At 39.8% G+C, this 20,179-nt stretch overlaps 1 protein-coding gene across 1 annotated transcript in view; it reads right to left on the bottom strand.

Annotated features, from left to right (window-relative positions):
- Positions 1-20,179, bottom strand: part of LOC135115171 (leucine-rich repeat-containing G-protein coupled receptor 6-like) — a 56,012-nt gene that overhangs the window by 13,239 nt on the left and 22,594 nt on the right. Inside the window, exons 2-4 of the mRNA XM_064031659.1 lie at positions 15,042-15,194; positions 14,743-14,866; positions 14,455-14,600 (exon numbers count right to left, since the gene is read on the bottom strand). Coding sequence (XP_063887729.1) covers positions 14,455-14,600; positions 14,743-14,866; positions 15,042-15,194 — 423 coding nt within the window. The remainder of the gene's footprint in view (positions 1-14,454; positions 14,601-14,742; positions 14,867-15,041; positions 15,195-20,179) is intronic.

Here is a 20,179-nt window from a genome sequence, read left to right as displayed (position 1 = left end):
TTCATTAAGTCATAAGCAGGTCCTCTCATGCCAATATCATTTAATTTAACAAGTAAAATATGATGATTTGGAAAGTTGAAGGCCCTAAAAATTTCCAAAAACACACTAGCAACATGAGACATTTTATCCAATTCAGAGTAGATTTTCGAAACAAAATGTAAAAGGGCTGATTGTGTTGAAGAATTCTTTCTAAACGCAAATTGACAATTTGATAATAAATTATTAATCTCAAGAAAATTATTAAGTCTATATGCAATGGCTTTTTCAAATACTTTACCAATAACAGGAAGAATGGATATGAATCTGTAATCGTTAATTTCAGATTTACAGCCAGATTTGTGTAGAAACAAAGATTTTGCTGTTTTCAATTTATCGGGAAATACACCATGGTGAAAGGATAAATTTAGTAAGCAAGAGGAGTCGAAATTTGATTTACAGCTTCCTTTAGTGGTGCTGCAGTAATTTTATTATATCCAACAGAATTTGATTTTAGTGAGTTAATATACCCTTTGATTTCTAATACATTACTGGGAAATGAATACATAAAATACATCGGCGATGGATTAAAGTAGTAAAAAAAAAAAAAAAACAACGACAGCATTTGAATAATCTGCAACATTTGAAACATTATCAACGTTATTAATAAAATGGTTTATTGAACGCATCAGCAGTATCACAGCTTGGAATATAATTCAGATTAATAGAAATATTAGTAGACTGTCTTCCTCGTCCCAAATTTTTATTAATTGTTTTCCAGGATTCTTTAGCATTACCTTGGTTGTTTTTAAGTTGATTTTTATAGCATGAAAGCATGATTTCCTTTTCTCTCTTATGTAATGCATTCACCACCAGTCTGGTCTGTTGTAGCATGTATTGGGGAAAAGCTTTTGCTTTCTCTTCATTAACATGATTTACATGTAAATGTAAATCATGTGTAACAGCATTGAACATGTGCTCTTGTATGTGCTTTTGTGTAATGTAACACTTATTATAAGTTTGTGGCATTTTCAATGTTATAGCGGCATCTAACATAATTCAGCTTTTACTTTGCGCTCTATTGCTTCATAGACAGTGTTATTTGTAAAGCAACCTGTAAAGAAAAGTTTGCCTTGAACTTGTGTTGTGTGTATTTTCTTTTTCATATTTTGTTATTGCATTTAAGTGTATGTCATGTAAATAAATTGATCTTTGCTATGTTTTTTTTTTTTTTCATATAATTCTTCATAAATATGCATCTTTTGTGTGTGTACAGTACCACTTGCACTTGTATTCTGCTGAAAGCTATAGAAGTATTGTGTATGTGTGTATGTGTGGATCACGAATATGGTGTATTTAACCGGCAAGTGTCTCATCTTATCGCTCATTATATTCATATTTTCTTTCTCAAGCATGTTCAAAACTTTTGATGTACACCTTAAGGTTTCTATCTTTGGCTTACTGTTCTGTGCTTCAGCATGTAATGCAAGTACTCTTCCCTTGTTCTTATGATCTATAGTGTGCAGCGCAAAAATTTTGCCACTGGTGCTGTTGCCTTTTTATAGGGTTAAAGGCACTGACAACCAGTGACACCCTTTTGGCTTGTCTGTCAAGACAAAATAAACAATACAATGACTATACTTCATGTTTCTTTTCTTCTCTCATATTTATACAGCATATATGAAGTGTATGGTATATACTGTACATTAATAACATAATTTTACTAGGAAGGAAATTTGATAGGCACTCATATGGAACACCAAAGTAACCCCGAAAATCCAGACGATTTATTTGGTTTCCACATTAAATGGTCCAACAGTATGGGATCAAAATTTTACTGTGTGTGTGTTTGTGTGTGTGTGTGTGTGTGTGTGTGTAATAATAATAATAATAATAATAATAATAATAATAATAATGATAATAATAATAATAATAAACGGTTTATTATTCCGGCAGTTTACAAACTGAAAAAAAGTGTACGGAGGGGGTGGGGAAATACTTAACATTAATCCTAAAGCTAAGTCTAATTTAGAAGCGAAATACTATTGATTGATGGCTCGCACCATGGTGGGAATCGCGCTGAGTCTGTATCAGTCCGTGCGCGGCGCCTTTAGGGGCGTTATCTTGTTGTGGTGTCTGGTGGCACGGACCGGGCGAGGCGCGTCAGGCGGCAGCATGTGTCTGAGACGTGGATGATGCAGAAGTTCCCTTCTAAACTTCTTCAGAGCTTCTCGGTGCCTGGTGGATAGTTTGGACAAACTCAGGGTGGTCAGGGCTTCATCATAGGTGGTGTAGGTGGGGCCAAGGATGATCTTGCATGCCCTTTTCTGCACACTCTCCAGTTGTAGCTGTTGAGTGTGTGTGAGGGAGGAGGACCACGCTGGGGAGGCATATATGAGTTTAGGGAGGATAAAGGTGAGGTACACCCCCCCTAACTCGTCTGTCGGCGTCCCCAGCGACCTGAGTCTGCGCAGCATGTACAGCCTGTAGGTAGAGGATCTTACGGTGTTGTAAGTTGTAGCTGTTGAGTGTGTGTGAGGGAGGAGGACCACGCTGGGGAGGCATATATGAGTTTAGGGAGGATAAAGGTGAGGTACACCCCCCCTAACTCGTCTGTCGGCGTCCCCAGCGACCTGAGTCTGCGCAGCATGTACAGCCTGTAGGTAGAGGATCTTACGGTGCTGGCAACATGCTGCTTCCAGATCAGCTGGCCGTCCACCGTGACTCCGAGAAGCTTGACACATCGGACCACCTGGAGGGTGTAAGGGCCCACTGTGAGCTGGGGAGGGGGCACTGGTACAGAGGAGGTACAGAAATGCATCACCACAGTTTTACTGTGGTTGATGGTCATCCTGCTCTCCTCCGTCCACGTCTGCAGTCGCTCCAAAATTGCTTGCAGTGGCGAGTAGTTCGGGTTCTTGTTGGAGACTAGGACGCCCACGGTGCAGTCGTCCACGTACTTCCAGCGATGGGGAGTGTCAGTGAGGGCGTCGTTAATCAGGAGGAGGAAGCATAGTGGACCCATCTTGGTCCCCTGGGGGACTCACATGTCAGCTGTTGGAAATTAGAGACAGAGCCCTGATAGCGAACGGCCTGACGCCTCCTTGTGAGGATGTCGGGTAGCCACGCTACCAGGTTAGGAGAGAGACCCAGACTTATTGCCTTGCTGATGACAACAGTGTGATCAACGAGATCAAAGGCTTTTTTGAAGTCCACAAAAGCAACAGCTAGGGAAGTGTTTCGCTTGTCCAGGTGACTGTGGATTAATTCAAGGAAGCTGGTCAGGTAATGGGAGGTGGAGGTGGCTCTAATATTTCCAAACTTTTTGATATCCACGGTGTTACAAATTTTGGGGTAGGCCCAGCCATACACAAAATCTTCACAAATAAGGCTAGGGATGGGGGTGATAGAGGTCACTGAATTACTGTGGACTGGAAGTTTTGGGCATGCGGGTGACCTAAGATGTCTTCCAGTCCGCGGGGCAAGAGTGTTGGGAGAGAGGCGTTTATTATTTATTTTTATAGGAAGGTCAGTGGGTGTGTTGGATCTTGGTTTAAATTTAAGTATTCTCTTAAAAACATCCATCGCCTGGACAGTGGGGAGAGGGGAGGGAGCGGGAAGATAGGCAGGAAGCGGAGTAGTGTGGAGGGAAAGAAAGGTCTGACAGATATCAGCAAAGTGATCGTTAATCTCCTGAGCCGCGAGATTAGCAAGAAGGTGTGAGGTGCAAGGAAGAGATAAGTGTGATTTTGTAGGCCACACAAAGCTTTGATCTTAGCGCACCACTGTCTGTTGTTGGCCAGCTTGAGGTGGTGTATCTTGTCCGGGTAATAGCTTGCCTTGGCAGCCTTAATCTTCCTGATCACTTTGTTTTTTAGTTTCCTGTATAGGACTGGGCAGGAGTGGAACGCCCAGGTCCGCTGACGCATGAGTCTTTTAATGCGGGGCGTCATCCAGGGGGCATCAGACAGGTGCACTGTGACGCTCTTGGCTGGGAAGTAGCGGTGGAAGGCTTCTGTGGTGGTGGCGAAGTAATTGTGCAATTTTGAGTGGACGTCCTCCACTTCCAGCACCTTGGTCCACGGGTGTTGTGTCACCCACTGCCCAAACTCCAGGCATGGAGCCGTGGGTCCTGGTGTGTGTGTGTGGCAGCTCTTCTTCTCTGTGTTTATATTCCTTGGTGGATGGCGACACTATCACCCTCGCTCTCTCTCTGGCCCATATCAGCAACCAGCAAGGACGTCGACCTGCCGGTTGATTTTCTGTGGCCCGCGACCGCTTGAATTACAAATTTATTTCGTACACGAAAAAATACAGACAGAGTTCCTGTGTCTGTATATGAAATATTATAGTTACTATAGTTACTAGTACCAGAATGGTGTGCAGGCCCTGCATAGAAACTGTGTAGCACCTTAAGATCACACAATGTTTTTTTTTTATTTAGTCGTGCAAAGGTCTGTTCTTAAAAATAATTTTCATACACACACACACACACACACACACACACACACACACACACACACACACACACACACACACACACACACACACACACACACACACACATATATATATATATATATATATATATATATATATATATATATATATATATATATATATATATATATATATATATATATATATATATATATATATATATATATATATATATATATATATATATATATATATATATATATATATATATATATATATATATATATATATATATATATATATATATATATATATATATATATATATATATATATATATATATATTTTTTTTTTTTTCTTTTTTATGTAGAAAGGACACTGGCTAAGGGCAACAAAAATCCAATAAAAGAAAGATGCCCACTGAAATGCCAGTCCCATAAAAGGGTGAAAGCAGTTGTCAAAAATTGATGAATAAGTGTCTTGAAACCTCCCTCTTGAAGGAATTTATGTCATGGGAAGGTGGAAATACAGAAGCAGGCAGGGAGTTCCAGAATTTACCGGAGAAAGGGATGAATAATTGAGAATACTGGTTAACTCTTGCGTTAGAGAGGTGGACAGAATAGGGGTGAGAGAAAGAAGAAAGTCTTGTGCAGTGAGGCCGCGGGAGGAGGGGAGGCATGCAGTTGGCAAGATCAGAAGAGCAGTTAGCATGAAAATAGCGGTAGAAGAAAGCTAGAGATGCAACATTGCGGCGGTGAGAGAGAGGCTGAAGACAGTCAGTTAGAGGAGAGGAGTTGATGAGACGAAAAGCTTTTGATTCCACCCTGTATGGAAGATCAGTATGAGTGGAACCCGCCCTGACATATGAAGCATTCTCCATATATGGACGGATAAGGCCCTTGTACAGAGTTAGCAGTTGGGGGGGGGTGAGAAAAACTGGCGGAGACGTCTCAGAACTCCTAACTTCATAGAAGCTGTTTTAGTTAGAGATGAAATGTGAAGTTTCCAGTTCAGATTATAAGTAAAGGACAGACCGAGGATGTTCAATGTAGAAGAGGGGGACAGTTGAGTGTCATTGAAGAAGAGGGGATAGATATCTGGAAGGTTGTGTCGAGTTGATAGATGGAGGAATTGAGTTTTTGAGGCAGTGAACAATACCAAGTTTGCTCTGCCCCAGTCAGAAATTTTAGAAAGATCAGAAGTCAAGCGTTCTGTGGCTTCCCAGCCTGAAATGTTTACCTCCTGAAGGGTTCGATGTCTATGAAAAGACGTGTAAAAGTGCAGGGTGATATCATCAGCGTAGGAGTGGATAGGACAAGAAGTCTGGCTCAGAAGCTCATTAATGAACAATAAGAAGAAAGTGGGTGACAGGACAGAACCCTGAGGAACACCACTGTTAATAGATTTAGGAGAAGAACAGTGACCGTCTACCACAGCAGCAATAGAACGGTCAGAAAGGAAACTTGAGATGAAGTTACAGAGAGAAGGATAAAAGCCGCAGTAGGGTAGTTTGGAAATCAAAGCTTTGTGCCAGACTCTATCAAAAGCCTTTGATATGTCCAAGCTAACAGCAAAAGTTTCACCAAAATGTCTAAAAGAGGATGACCAAGACTCAGTAAGGAAAGCCAAGAGATCACCAGTAGAGCGGCCTTGACGGTACCTATACTGGCGATCAGATAGGTTGTGAAGTGACAGATGCTTAAGAATCTTCCTGTTCAGGATAGAAAAAAAAAAAAACTTTAGATATGCTGGAAATTAAAGCAATAGCACAGTAGTTTCAGGGATTAGAACGGTCACCCTTTTTAGGAGCAGGCTGAATGTAGGCAAACTTCCAACAAGAAGGAAAGGTAGATGTTGACAGACAGAGCTGAAAGAGTTTGACTAGGCAAGGTGCAAGCACGGAGGCACAGTTTCGGAGAACAATAGGAGGGACCCCATCAGGTCCATAAGCCTTCCGAGGGTTTAGGTCAGCAAGGGCATGGAAAACATCATTGCGAAGAATTTTAATAGGTAGCATGAAGTAGTCAGATGGTGGAGGAGAGGGAGGAACAAGCCCAGAATCGTCCAAGGTAGAGTTTTTAGCAAAGGTGTGAGCGAAGAGTTCAGCTTTAGAAATAGATGTGATAGCAGTGGTGCCATCTGGTTGGTTGAAATAAAGGAAGGAAAGAAGAAGAAGCAAAGTTATTGGAGATATTTTTGGCTAGATGCCAGAAGTCACGAGGGGAGTTAGATCTTGAAAGGTTTTGACATTTTCTGTTAATGAAGAAGTTTTTGGCTAGTTGGAGAACATACTTGGCATGGTTCCGGGCAGAAATATAAAGTGCATGAGATTCTGGTGATGGAAGGTTTAAGTACCTTTTGTGGGCCACCTCTCTATCATGTATAGCACGAGAACAAGCTGTATTAAACTAAGGTTCCGAAGGTTTAGGACGAGAAAAAGAGTGAGGAATGTACGCCTCCATGCCAGACACCATCACCTCTGTTATGCGCTCTGCACACAAAAGACGGGTCTCTGACACGGAAGCAGTAATCCAAGGAAATACCTCCTCAGGTCGCCCTAACTAGCAGAGGCAAAACGCCAGAGGCACCTTCGCTTAGGGGGATCCTGAGGAGGGATTGGAGCGATAGGACAAGATACAGATAGGAGATTGTGATCGGATGAGCCCAACTGAAAAGAAAGGGTGACAGCATAAGCAGAAGGATTAGAGGTGAGGAAAAGGTTAAGAATGTTGGGCGTATCTCCAAGACGGTCAGGAATACGAGTAGGGTGTTGCACCAATTGCTCTAGGTCGTGGAGGATAGCAAAGTTGTAGGCTAGTTCACCAGGATGGTCAGTGAAGGGAGAGGAAAGCCAAAGCTGGTGGTGAACATTGAAGTCTCCAAGAATGGAGATCTCTGCAAAAGGGAAGAGGGTCAGAATGTGCTCCACTTTGGAAGTTAAGTAGTCAAAGAATTTCTTATAGTCAGAGGAGTTAGGTGAGAGGTATACAGCACAGATAAATTTAGTTTGAGAGTGACTCTAGTCGTAACCAGATGATGGAAAACTCAGAAGACTCAAGAACGTGGGCACGAGAGCAGGTTAAGGCATTGCGCACATAAACGCAGCATCCAGCTTTGGATCGAAATTGAGGATAGAGAAAGTAGGAGGGAACAGAAAAGGGGCTACTCTCAGTTGCCTCAGACACCTGAGTTTCAGTGAGGAAAAGAAGATGAGGTTTAGAGGAGGAGAGGTGGTGTTCTACAGATTGAGATTTAGATTTTAGACCGCGAATGTTGCAGAAGTTAATGAAGAAAAAGTTGAGGGGGGGTGTCAAGACACTTAGGGTCATTGACAGAAAGGCAGTCCGACCTGGGGATATTTATGGTCCCCTCCTCAGATGGGGACTCTTTGGCTGGTGTAAGAGTCGCCATGATGATTTTATAATTTTTGAGTGAAGGGTGTGTGTGTTATTAGGTGCTTGTAGTTTTGTGTGGAGGAAGAGAGTTGTCTTCAGAGGGCAGGCTGTGACTGCCCCCTTGTGTTGTGAGACACAAAGGGAAACGTTCATTGAGGTCACAGCTGGGTTTAATGATAAGTTCACAGCACCCCCTGGACAGTGCTTTATATATATATATATATATATATATATATATATATATATATATATATATATATATATATATATATATATATATATATATATATATATATATATATATATATATATATATATATATATATATATATATATGTATATATATATGGCTGGCTCAAGATGTCGAAGAAGTTGGACCATCCTGACCTACACCATCACCTCTATTCCTCCACTACTGACGAGTCTACGTGGTCGGGTGGCCAGCCGCCACTCACCTGGACCCCAACCTGCTTCCAGTCACTACGCGGACGTCCACCCACCACAAAGAGACAATTAAGCATCCGGGTAATGTAGTGATTAGACAATCAGTTTAGTTAGGTGGTGTTGTCTCAAAGGGGGATTTGATTAAGTAGGAATCCTCCTCGGTCTGTTGCTATTTTTTTTTTTTTTTTTTTTTTTTTTTTGTGTGTGTGTGTGTGTGTGTGTGTGTGTTAGCTGTTTACTCCCATTTTGAGAGCGTTGAGTAAATTTTTTTTTTTTTGTTATTAGCTTTTCACTTAAACCATTAACCTTTCTTTTCTTTGTGGTCAACTGAGAGGGAATACTTCACTTTTCAGATTACACCAGGAAGTCGTATACATCCACCCAGTTCTTTTTTATTGGTTATTTATTTATTTAATGAATAAGTAAGTATTTTTTTATAATATATATATATATATATATATATATATATATATATATATATATATATATATATATATATATATATATATATATATATATATATATATATATATATATATATATATATATATTTTTTTTTTTTTTTTTGATATGTGACAGGAATCAGCACACTATGATTTGAACTCTTTCAAGAGGGAAGTTTCAAGGCACTTATCCTGTAATTTTTGCTACCGCTTTCGACCTTATTTGGGGACCGGCACATCAGTGGGCCTTTTTCCCATTCCAAATGTCCCTATACGCTGTGATGTTTGCCATTTTCAGTAACTAAATCGACAAGGGCGGTGTTGCCGCAAACTCATATACAATATTAACTAACAAACGCCCTCTAAAACAGGCAAATATCGCCCTATTCCGTGCCAGTGCTCTCCCTTCTCTCACTACATCCTCTCCTTTTGTATCTCTGAACCCGAATGGCGCCCGGAAACAATGGGATACGCCTCACTATGGGAAGAAGTCACATGACAAAGAAAAAAGGGGGTGAGGAAAGGAGTAAGGACGGTGGGTGGTGACGCACTGCACACCCGCCGTGCTCCACTCACCACAAAGCCCTAAAGGGGCTAATTGCAAGTTAATTATGGCACGATGTATGTACATTTCTGTTTTTACAAGGAATAGTTCTTTTTATATGGTGCTGTAAAGAGAAATGGAGGAAATGAAAATATATATTGTAGCCTACATAAATGGGTCTCTTTGACGCGCAGGACTTCTCTCTCTCTCTCTCTCTCTCTCTCTCTCTCTCTCTCTCTCTCTCTCTCTCTCTCTCTCTCTCTCTCTCTCTCTCTGTCCTTCTTCTCATCTCCTTTCTACTCATTTTTTCCCTCCCACTATCTTCTTTAATAATTTACACAGCTCATAACATGCCCTCACCTCACTGAAAAAAATTCTCAAGTTACACGCAGCTTTCAAAATTTTAAGCACGGACAGCAAATAAATTCAAAGCTCTGTACATGACAACTCACTCCTAAATGTCAGAACAATTTACATCACATTCAAATGGAGCGCAAACAAATTACAAAACAGAGAGCGCTACAGGAAGAACATACACAGTCATCATAAAAAAAGGAAACATCAGGACTCCAACTTGGCCCTTCATACTTAAACTGCCGCTTCCTCCTGCTCATCCCTCGAGATCTGTCACCGCTTCTCTCTCAGGACCCATGATATCCTTGGCTACATTGAGGTGAGGGTTTATTTCTGCAGGGTCACTTCTTATCCTAAAGCAGCTACGGTTGCTCCATCTCCTCCTGTCTTTTCCTTCTCCGTCGTCTCTTTTCACCTTTGCATTCACGACCTCTTCACTTACTCCCACCTCTCCTGCTGTCTGTGCTACTCTGTTTAGTCCTACTTTTGTACTTTTTTTTCTCCACATTACACAAACGATAGTCACTAAACAATGACACCCCGACACCCTTGCCACACTCAACGCGTACATCAGGGGCCACATCCTCCTGGTGCATCATCAAGGCACCACCAGGCAATACACTTCCTGGCTAAGCAAATTTTCCCATATATATATATATATATATATATATATATATATATATATATATATATATATATATATATATATATATATATATATATATATATATATTACCTTTCTTGGGCAAACACATCAGTCACATAGGATAAATATTGAGTAATATAGAAATAGCATATTACCGTTTCCAGCAGAGGGCTAGGTTTGGTTAGGCTAGGTTTAGATCAATTCAGTGTATTAAGTAAATTGCTAATCCTTTCATTGTGTAGATGATGATTTGAAAAAAAAAAAAAATCATCTTGCCCAGAAATAAACGGATATATGGCTTATTTCAGAGTTGTTTCCTTTTGTTGTGATCGTTAATAATGACTGGCAATGTCCACAGCCAACAACAGATCCGATTTCACAGTCGTTTTTCGTGGCGTTGTTTTGATTCTTACCAGAAATTGGAACCTTGGGTAACATTGGCTTGGGAGCTGCTGGGTCTTCCCAGTGGAGCTTCCAATGGATTTATTTCTTGGAAATAGCTCAAGTTTTTATGCGCTTGTACTTGTATTACTTCCTAAATTACATTAAAATTATTTAACAATATAGCAACACTTTTGTAGGCTATAATAACAGTATAATAGAAATTTAAGAACTAGAATGGCAGCGTGAGCTCACTTCACCTACTGATGGAAACTTCACTACTTGTCACCCTTATTTCATTTGATACCCCTCTGTGGTCAAATTCCTGTAATAATTTTGACACGCATAGGGCAATGTTTCAAAACTTTCCAGTACGTCAGTGACCCCTTTCAGTAGTGCCAAACCTACCATGACAACCACCTTTATAAGCTTTCTGAAAACACACTAACTTTCAATGGCGCAATTGTATATATATATATATATATATATATATATATATATATATATATATATATATATATATATATATATATATATATATATATATATATATATATATATATATATATATAAGATTAATCACTACACAGAGACCGATAAAAAAATGTTTATTAATGTTTATTACCAATGATTGTTTTAATCATATCTTAATGAGAAGGATCCATGACCTCTATGATCCCCAGATCATAGAGCTAATGACTGTTTTGGGGGGACATGACTCGCAGTTTGGTAACCACTTTCACAGGGTATATGGAATTTGTCACCTAAGAAAATACTGGATGATAATGAAATAACATTACCGGTTTTGTTAGGCTGGGTTTAGATTCATTCAGTTCATTAATTTCATGAATTAACTGAAGGAGGAGGAGGAGGCAGTAGTCACCTGCAGAAACGATAATTATTAAATGTGGTCTAAAGCACTGGATCAGGGGGTGCTGTAAACTTATCATTAAACACAGCTCTGACCTCACTGAACGTTTTCCTTTGTGTCTCAACACAAAGGAGCAATCACAGCCTGCCCTCTAAAGACAACTCTCTTCCTTCACACAAAACTACATGCACCTAAATTACACACACACCCTTCACTCGAAATTGAAAATTATCATGGCGACTCCTGCACCAGTCTTATGGTCCCCATCTGGGGAGGGGACCATAAATGTTCCTAGGTCGGACTACTCTTCTGCTATCTGGTGTCTTGACACCCCTCTCAACTTTTTCTTCATTCTGCAACATTCACGGTCGTGGGTCTAATTTTCAATTTGTAGAATACCACCTCTCCTCTGCCAAACCTCATCATCTTTTCCTCACTGAAACAAAGGCAACTGACACTAGCCTCTTTTCTGTTCCCTCCTACTTTCAATCCAATCCAATCAATCCATTTTCAATCCAAAGTAGGATGTTGCGCAATAACTCACCTTTCTCTCGTACCCTCGTGCTCTCTTGAATCTTCCGAGTTTTCCACCATCTGGCTACGACTGCATAGTCACTCTCAAACTAAATTTATATGTACCGTACAAAGTGGAGCACACTCTGACTCTCTTCCCTTCTGTGAAGATCTCCATTCTTGAAGACTTCAATGTTCACTACCAGCTCTGGCTTTCCTCTCCATTAACTAACCATCCTGGTGAACTAGCCTTTAACTCTGCAATCCTCCACGACCTAGAGTAATAATTGGTACAACACCTTACTCGTATTTCTGACAGTCTTGGAGATACGCCCAACATTCTTGATCTTTTCCTAACTTCTAATCCTTCTGCTTATGCTGTTACCCTATCTTCTGTCCTCCAACTAACCAAAAACTCCTTCATTAATAGAAAAAAAATATCAAAATCCTTCAAGATGTAACTCCCATCGTGACTTCTGGCACCTAGCCAAAAACATCTCTAATAACCTTGCTTCTTCATCTTTCCCTCTATTTCAACCTGATGGCACCACTGCCATCTCATCTATTTCTAAACTTGAACTTTTGGTAAAAGATTTTGTTCCTCCCTTTCCCCCATCCTCTGACTACTTTATGCTACCTATTAAGATCTTTCGCACTGATGTTTGCCATGTCCTTGCTGGCCTAAACCCTTGGAAGGCTTATGGACTTGATTGGGTTCTCCGAAACTGTGCATCCGTGCTTGCGCCTCGTCTAGTCAAACTCTTTCAACTCTGTCAGCATCTACCTTTCCTTCTTGCTGGAAGTTTGCCTACATTCATCCTGTTCCTAAAAAAAAGATGACCGTTCTAATCTCTCAAACTACAGTCTTATTGCTTTAATTTCCTGCCTATCTAAAGTTTTGAATCTACCCTCAACAAGAAGATTCTTAAACAACTATCACTTCACAACCTTCTAAACCTTGGAAGGCTTATGGACTTGATTGGGTCCCTCCTATTGTTCTCCGAAACTGTGCATCCGTGCTTGCGCCTCGTCTAGTCAAACTCTTTCAACTCTGTCTGTCAGCATCTAGCTTTCCTTCTTGCTGGAAGTTTGCCTTCATTCATCCTGTACCTAAAAAAGGATGACCGTTCTAATCTCTCAAACTACCGTCTTATTGCTTTAATTTCCTGCCTATCTAAAGTTTTGAATCTATCCTCAACAAGAAGATTCTTAAACAACTATCACTGCACAACCTTCTAACTGTTTCCTAATATGCGTTCCGTCAAGGCCGCTCTACTGGTGATCTTCTGGCTTTCCTTACTGAGTCTTGGTCATCCTCTTTTAGAGATATTGGTGAAACTTTTGCTGTTGCTTTGGACATATCAAAAGCTTTTGATAGTCTGGCACAAAGCTTTGATTTCCAAACTACCCTCCTACGGCTTCTATCCTTCTCTCTGTAACTTCATCTCAAGTTTCCTTTCTGACCGTTCTATTGCTGCTGTGGTAAATGGTCACTATTCTTCTCCTAAATCTGTCAACAGTAGTTTTCCTTAGGGTTCTGTCCCGTCACCTACTCTCTTTTTTATTAAGCACCGCCTTGGGTTGGGTATGTATGAGTTCACAATGAGTTCAGCCAAACGTATTTAATGGTTCTGGATAACTCCAAGTGATTGAAAGTAATTAACTGGGTCAATGTCGAAATAGGTATTTCATTTATTTTTTTATATATGTGTTGTACCGAAACTGCATTATAGCCCTACAGTCCTTAACGAAGGACAAATCGGAACAAATCGCGAGAGAAAATGACACCCTTCAACTGATTCATGGTACCATGAGGGGAGCTTGATACGTCGACACCGAGGACAGAGATGATAGTACGGAACCGGAAGCTCTCCTCGGGAGGAGAGACCATCAGTAACATTGTAAGGATTGATATGTATGAATGTGTCTGACTCGGAATGTCCTAACCAATGGGCTAGTGTTTCAGGCACCATAACAAATATATCAACAGGCATTTTTTTTCTTGGGGGGGTGGAGTTGTCTTTACATAAATATGAGAATCTATAATTGGCAATGGGATATCTGTTGCAGTTATTATTTGGCATTTCCCGATATAAAACTACTCATACCATTTTCGACACTTATATTTCAACAAACTTTTTCCTTTGGTTCAAAATGTTTATTGCAAACAGTGCACTATTATAATATATATATATATATATATATATATATATATATATATATATATATATATATATATATATATATATATATATATATATATATATATATATATATATATATATATATATGTAATATATATATTATATATGTATATATGTATAAGTAATATATATATATATATATATATATATATATATATATATATATATATATATATATATATATATATATATATATATATATATATATATATATATATATATATAACAATTAGTAAAACTAACCAAATTCGATATGTTGAATGTCTCAGCGTCCGTAAAACTGTTGTCACCAAGATAGAGGTGCGTGAGCCTCGTCAGCTGCCATACTTGTGATGGCAACGACTTAAGTCTGTTGCCAGATAAGTCCAGGTACACAAGCGAATCTAGCCCTGTAACATTTATCTTGTTGATTCGCCTTTCAAAGATTAAATGAATTATGCATTATTTGATCAAATATATATATTTCAGTGAGTTTTCAGGGAGTACATGAAAAAGCTATAATTTATAAAAATGCTACCAAATAAAACGTACCTTCAAGTGCGGTCTCGTGTATCATGGCGATTTTGTTATGACTGAGAGACAGTGTGCACAGGTCAGTAAGCTCCGTGAAGCTATCCAGAGCCACCGCGACAATGTCGTTGTAGTCCAGGAAAATCTGATAAATAATCGTTCTTGTCAGTTGCCTGAACATGCAAAGTGTAAAACATTAGTGATTTCCTATTAGTTAGTATACTTTCCTCAAGTGTTTTTGCAGTGATCAAATGGTTACATGAAAAATTAACAATGTAAGATGATGATTAATACTTGGTCTCAGAAGCGTCATATATGACCTGTGAAACGTGTGGATGTTCAGCCCAGCAGGAGGAAGGAACATCTGCCAGGCCATGAGACACGTACTCACAGTCCCACCTGTAGCCTGTGGCCCCAGGAAACAACGGGTCTGCCTCACGATACGAGCAAGGACACTCCACGGTAGCCACACTCTGGATAGGTAAATATGCTATATAGAAAATATCATTTAATGTAAAGCAAGATAAACTAGCCAGCCGTAAACTTGCTTCGTGTTTGCAAAAACATTCCCTATAATGTAGGATAATTCCCTTGTATCATAAGAACATAGGCCTGTAAGCCTATTACATACAAAATACGAAATATTTTTGTAAAAGTTACATATCTATAGCCCAATTGCCATCCACCTTTATAAATTCATCTTATCTTCATATATAGCTCCCTACTGACCTATTACTAATTACCCAATCGCTAAGTCGATTTCAGTCGTCTGCTCTATTCTATTACTCTATTCATTGCTCTATTTCTTTACATATATATATATATATATATATATATATATATATATATATATATATATATATATATATATATATATATATATATATATATATATATATTATAACTTGTTTTTCAGAGAAACTCCGAAATTTTCTTCAACTTTATTCTTTTGCTATGTATCGCCTCTTTCTGCAGGCGTCCAGGACAAAAAAAAAAAAAAAAAAAAAATTGTGAAACACTAAATAAAAGTTTTATAAAATTCACATTATATGACACTACACGCCATGTAATGCCATGTAATGTGAATTTGATACAACTTTTATTTAGTGTTTTTTTTCTTTTTTTTTTTTTTTACTTTTAGCCTGAAGATCCCTGCAGAAAGAGGCGAAACGTAGCAAAAGTTGAAAAAAACTTCAGAGTTCCCTTGAAAAACAAATTATCAAGAAGATCTTCACATGTATCAGTCTCAACAATTACTATATATATATATATATATATATATATATATATATATATATATATATATATATATATATATATATATATATATATATATATATATATATATATATATATATATATATATATATATATATATATATATATATATATATATATATATATTTCACTTTTTCATATATTCATCCCACGTGTACCATGGCCAGCCAGTCCTTTCTCCATCTCTCAAGAAAATTTCACACCCACTTCCAGTCCTTAGGGATAACACCTGCGTTCGGTCCCCTTCCACTCCTTAGGGATCTGCGATCCACTTAGCTCAGATAAATACAGCCCGCATAGTAGTGAGCTCGCAGTTCAATTCAGACAGAGTCACAGTTCAGTCAGAGAGTTCATTCGAGAGTCAGAGTCGCAGTTAGTCAGAGGCGAGCTCTCAGTCCCAGCCAGTCACGTAGTCACAAGCAGTCAGTCTCGGTCTCTCACTCAGTTCCGCTCAATCAGTCAGCCTTAAGAGACGCTGCTCAGTCATCATTCACATCACCTCAGGGAACAATTGATCGTCACGTTGCTTAGTCAAACTCTTTCAGCTCTGTCTGTCAACATCTACCTTTCCTTCTTGCTGGAAGTTTGCCTACATTCAGCCTGTTCCTAAAAAGGATGACCGTTCTAATCCTCAAACTACCGTCTTATTGATTTAATTTCCTGCCTATCTAAAATTTTTGAATCTATCCTCAACAGGAAGATTCTTAAACATATATCACTTCACAACCTTCTGTCTGATCGCCATTATGGGTTCCGTCAAGGCCGCTCTACTGGTGATCTTCTGGCATTCCTTACTGAGTCTTGGTCATCCTCTTTTAGAGATTTTGGTGAAACTTTTGGTTTTGCCTTGGATATATCAAAAGCTTTTGATAGAGTCTGGCACAAAGATTTAATTTCCAAACTACCCTCCTACGGCTTCTATCCTTCTCTCTGTAACTTCATCTCAAGTTTCCTTTCTGACCGTTCTATTGCTGCTGTGGTAGACGGTCACTGTTCTCCTAAATTGATTAACAGTGGTGTTCCTCAGGGTTCTGTCCTGTCACCCACTCTCTTCTTATTATTCATCAATGACCTAAATCAAACTTCTTGTCCTGTCCACTCCTACGCTGATGATACCATCCTGCACTTTTCCACGTCTTTTTGTAGATGTCAAAACCTTCAGGAAGTAAACATTTCATGCAGGGAAGCCACAGAACGCCTTACTTCTGATCTTTCTAAAATTTCTGATCGGGGCAGAGCAAACTTGGTATTGTTCAATGCCTCAAAAACTTAATTCCTCCATCTATCAACTCGACACAACTTTCCAGACAACTATCCCCTCTTCTTCAATGACACTCGACTGTCCCCTTCTTCTACACTGAACATCCTCGGGCTGTCCTTTACTTATAATCTGAACTAGAAACTTCACATCTCATCTCTAGCTAAAACAGCTTCTATGAAGTTAGGAGTTCTGAGATGTCTCCGGTAGTTTTTGTCACCCCCTCCCCCTTGTACGGATAAGGCCGTACAAGGGCCTTATCCGTCCATGTATGGAGTATGCTTCACATGTCTGGGGGGGGGTTCCACTCTTACCGTACTTCTAGACAGGGTGGAATGAAAAAGATTTTCGTTTCATCAACTCCTCTCCTCTAACTGACTGTCTTAAGCCTCCCTCTCATCGCCGCAATGTTGCATATCTAGCTGTCTTCTACCGATATTTTCATGCTAACTGCTTTTCTGATCTTGCTAACTGCATGCCTCCCCTCTTACTGCAGCCTCGCTGCACAAGACTTTCTTCTTTCTCTCACCTCTATTTTGTCCACCCCTCTAATGCAAGAGTTAGCCAGTATTCTCAATCATTCATCCCTTTCTTTGGTAAACTCTGGAACTCCCTGCCTGCTTCTGTATATCCACCTTCCTATGACTTGAATTCCTTCAAGAGGGAGGTTTCAAGGCACATATCCCTTGTTTTTTGACTACCGTTTTGGACCCATTTCTGGGACTTGCATCTCAGTGTTTTTTTTTTATTTATTTTATTATTTTTTTTATTGGATTTTTGTTGCTCTTGGCCAGTGTCCTTCCTACATAAAAAAATAAAAAAATAAAATAATAATAATAATAATAATAATAATTTCGTTTCGAATCCAGTGTATACTCTCAACCTACTATTAAATCAAGAACTCTCATCATCGTGTCTTTTACTCGCACACACCAACTACATCAACTTATACCCACGACCTCTAAGCTACCAGAATCACCGCTTCTCACTACCGGTCCTCCACGCTACCAGTACCCCAAGCATCATCAATCGACTGGGCAAGTAACATCATCAATATCAGAGCAGCAGCGGCAATCAGATCAACCCAATACAGTAGCAGATCAATTCTGTCCCTTCATCACAAACAAATTCGAAACAGTGGTGGCTCTCTCTCTCTCTCTCTCTCTCTCTCTCTCTCTCTCTCTCTCTCTCTCTCTCTCTCTCTCTCTCTCTCTCTCTCTCTCCTGGCCGCTCCCACGTGACTCGTCCCTGTGGCCTCACCCTGCTCCTCGCTGCACCTCTGCCGCCGCACCATGCCGCCGCGCTGTTCGCCGTTCCTGTTTCCCTCCCGAGGAGTGGGTGTCCCTTGGCTCCTACCCCGAGCCACCCCAGTGCTCAAGGACTTGGCTCCTTCTCCAAGCCAAACCCCACCCACCACCCTCTACACCAGTGCTCACGGCCAGGCCACCTTCTTCCTGCCCAGACCCGTCCAAGGTCATCTCCTCACATCTGCCCAGCCGTGCTCCCCCAGTCATCTGGTATTACTTCCTCGCCAACATTTAAGTATCAAATCCGATCCAGATTCTTCTCTCCACTCTTCCCTCTTCTGTTATTAAGTGGTGCCTATCTGTCTATTTATCCAATTCTCTGTCTGTCTGTCTGTCTTCCTATTCATCTCCTGCCGTCTGCCTGTCTGCCTGTCAGTGTTTATATCATTCCTTTCTGTCTTTCATTATTATTGTTGTTGGCTGTGTTATTAATTGTGTATTATTCTGTGTTATATTGCGTGCTGTGTTATCATATTATGTGTTTTTATATTTATGTGCCTATTGTTCCTTAATTATCTGTACACTTCATATTGCTCATGCAAACACGCTCATAGTCTGCACTCTCTCCTTCATTACCTGCTACAGTGTCTACTGAAACCACCGCTACTCCTCATATCACCTTCATATACGAATCTCATGAGCTTCCTAATTTTTCTGGTACTGGCACAGAGACTGTTCATCAATTTATTGAAAGAATTAAGGAAGAATGCACTCGACGTGCAGCCACATCTGATAAGAAAAAAAATCTACATTTTAAAATCACGCATCTGTCACGGGCCTTCGAGTCTTGCTGGCCTGTTGGTGAAGTCAGACAGATTTGCTTCTCTCACCACCTATGATGACTTCACACGCTCACCTCAGAAATAATTTCCTGAGTCATTCCAAGCTTGGAGCAACTCATTCTCTTCTCAAACTTTCCAAATCTATCTCAGAGCACGTCCGCTCACACACTAATCCTTACCAGGCAGAAAACATTGCTTCCTCTCTGAGCTCAGAATTGATCACTCAGTTACAAGACTCAAATTGGTTTACAATTGATTCACTGTCATCAGATGGGTTGGAAAGGCTCATAACTTATATCTTGTTCACCTCCTTCTTCGATGCTCCCAATTTCCAGGTCGCAAATGACATCGAATTCCACAGATCGGATTACATATATGATGTCTGCAAAGTAATTTCTGATAAGCGTCCCCTTCCCACCTCTGAACCTGTTCGAGCTCTTGTTGCTTCCTCACTCGACTCACCCCCTTCTCATCACCCATCTTCCCGTTCTTCTCCTTCTCGTGGACGCTACATTGCACTCACATCCCCTTCATCTCACTATCAGTACACTCGACCGAAATCAAGAAATGTCACCTGCAACCGTTGCAAGCTGCCAGGTCATGTTATTGAACAGTGTAGAGTTATTCTCGATAGTTCAAGAAGACACTGCTTTGATACTGAGACATTATGTTCTTTTCACAAAAAAGGTTAGGTCACTTCTTACAAGACTGTAGGCATTATCACTCACAGTCATAGGCTCCACAAACATCGTCGGAAAACTCTTCTCTGACCATAATATCGCCTATCCTTAAGTCTTCTCCTTAATATGTACCTAAACATCGTACAAAAGACA

This window comes from Scylla paramamosain, chromosome 29, assembly GCF_035594125.1.
Source record: "Scylla paramamosain isolate STU-SP2022 chromosome 29, ASM3559412v1, whole genome shotgun sequence".
In the NCBI taxonomy this organism is placed as follows: domain Eukaryota; kingdom Metazoa; phylum Arthropoda; class Malacostraca; order Decapoda; family Portunidae; genus Scylla; species Scylla paramamosain.
The sequence above is the reverse complement of the archived record's forward strand: the minus strand, read 5'-3'. Positions and strand labels throughout refer to the sequence as shown.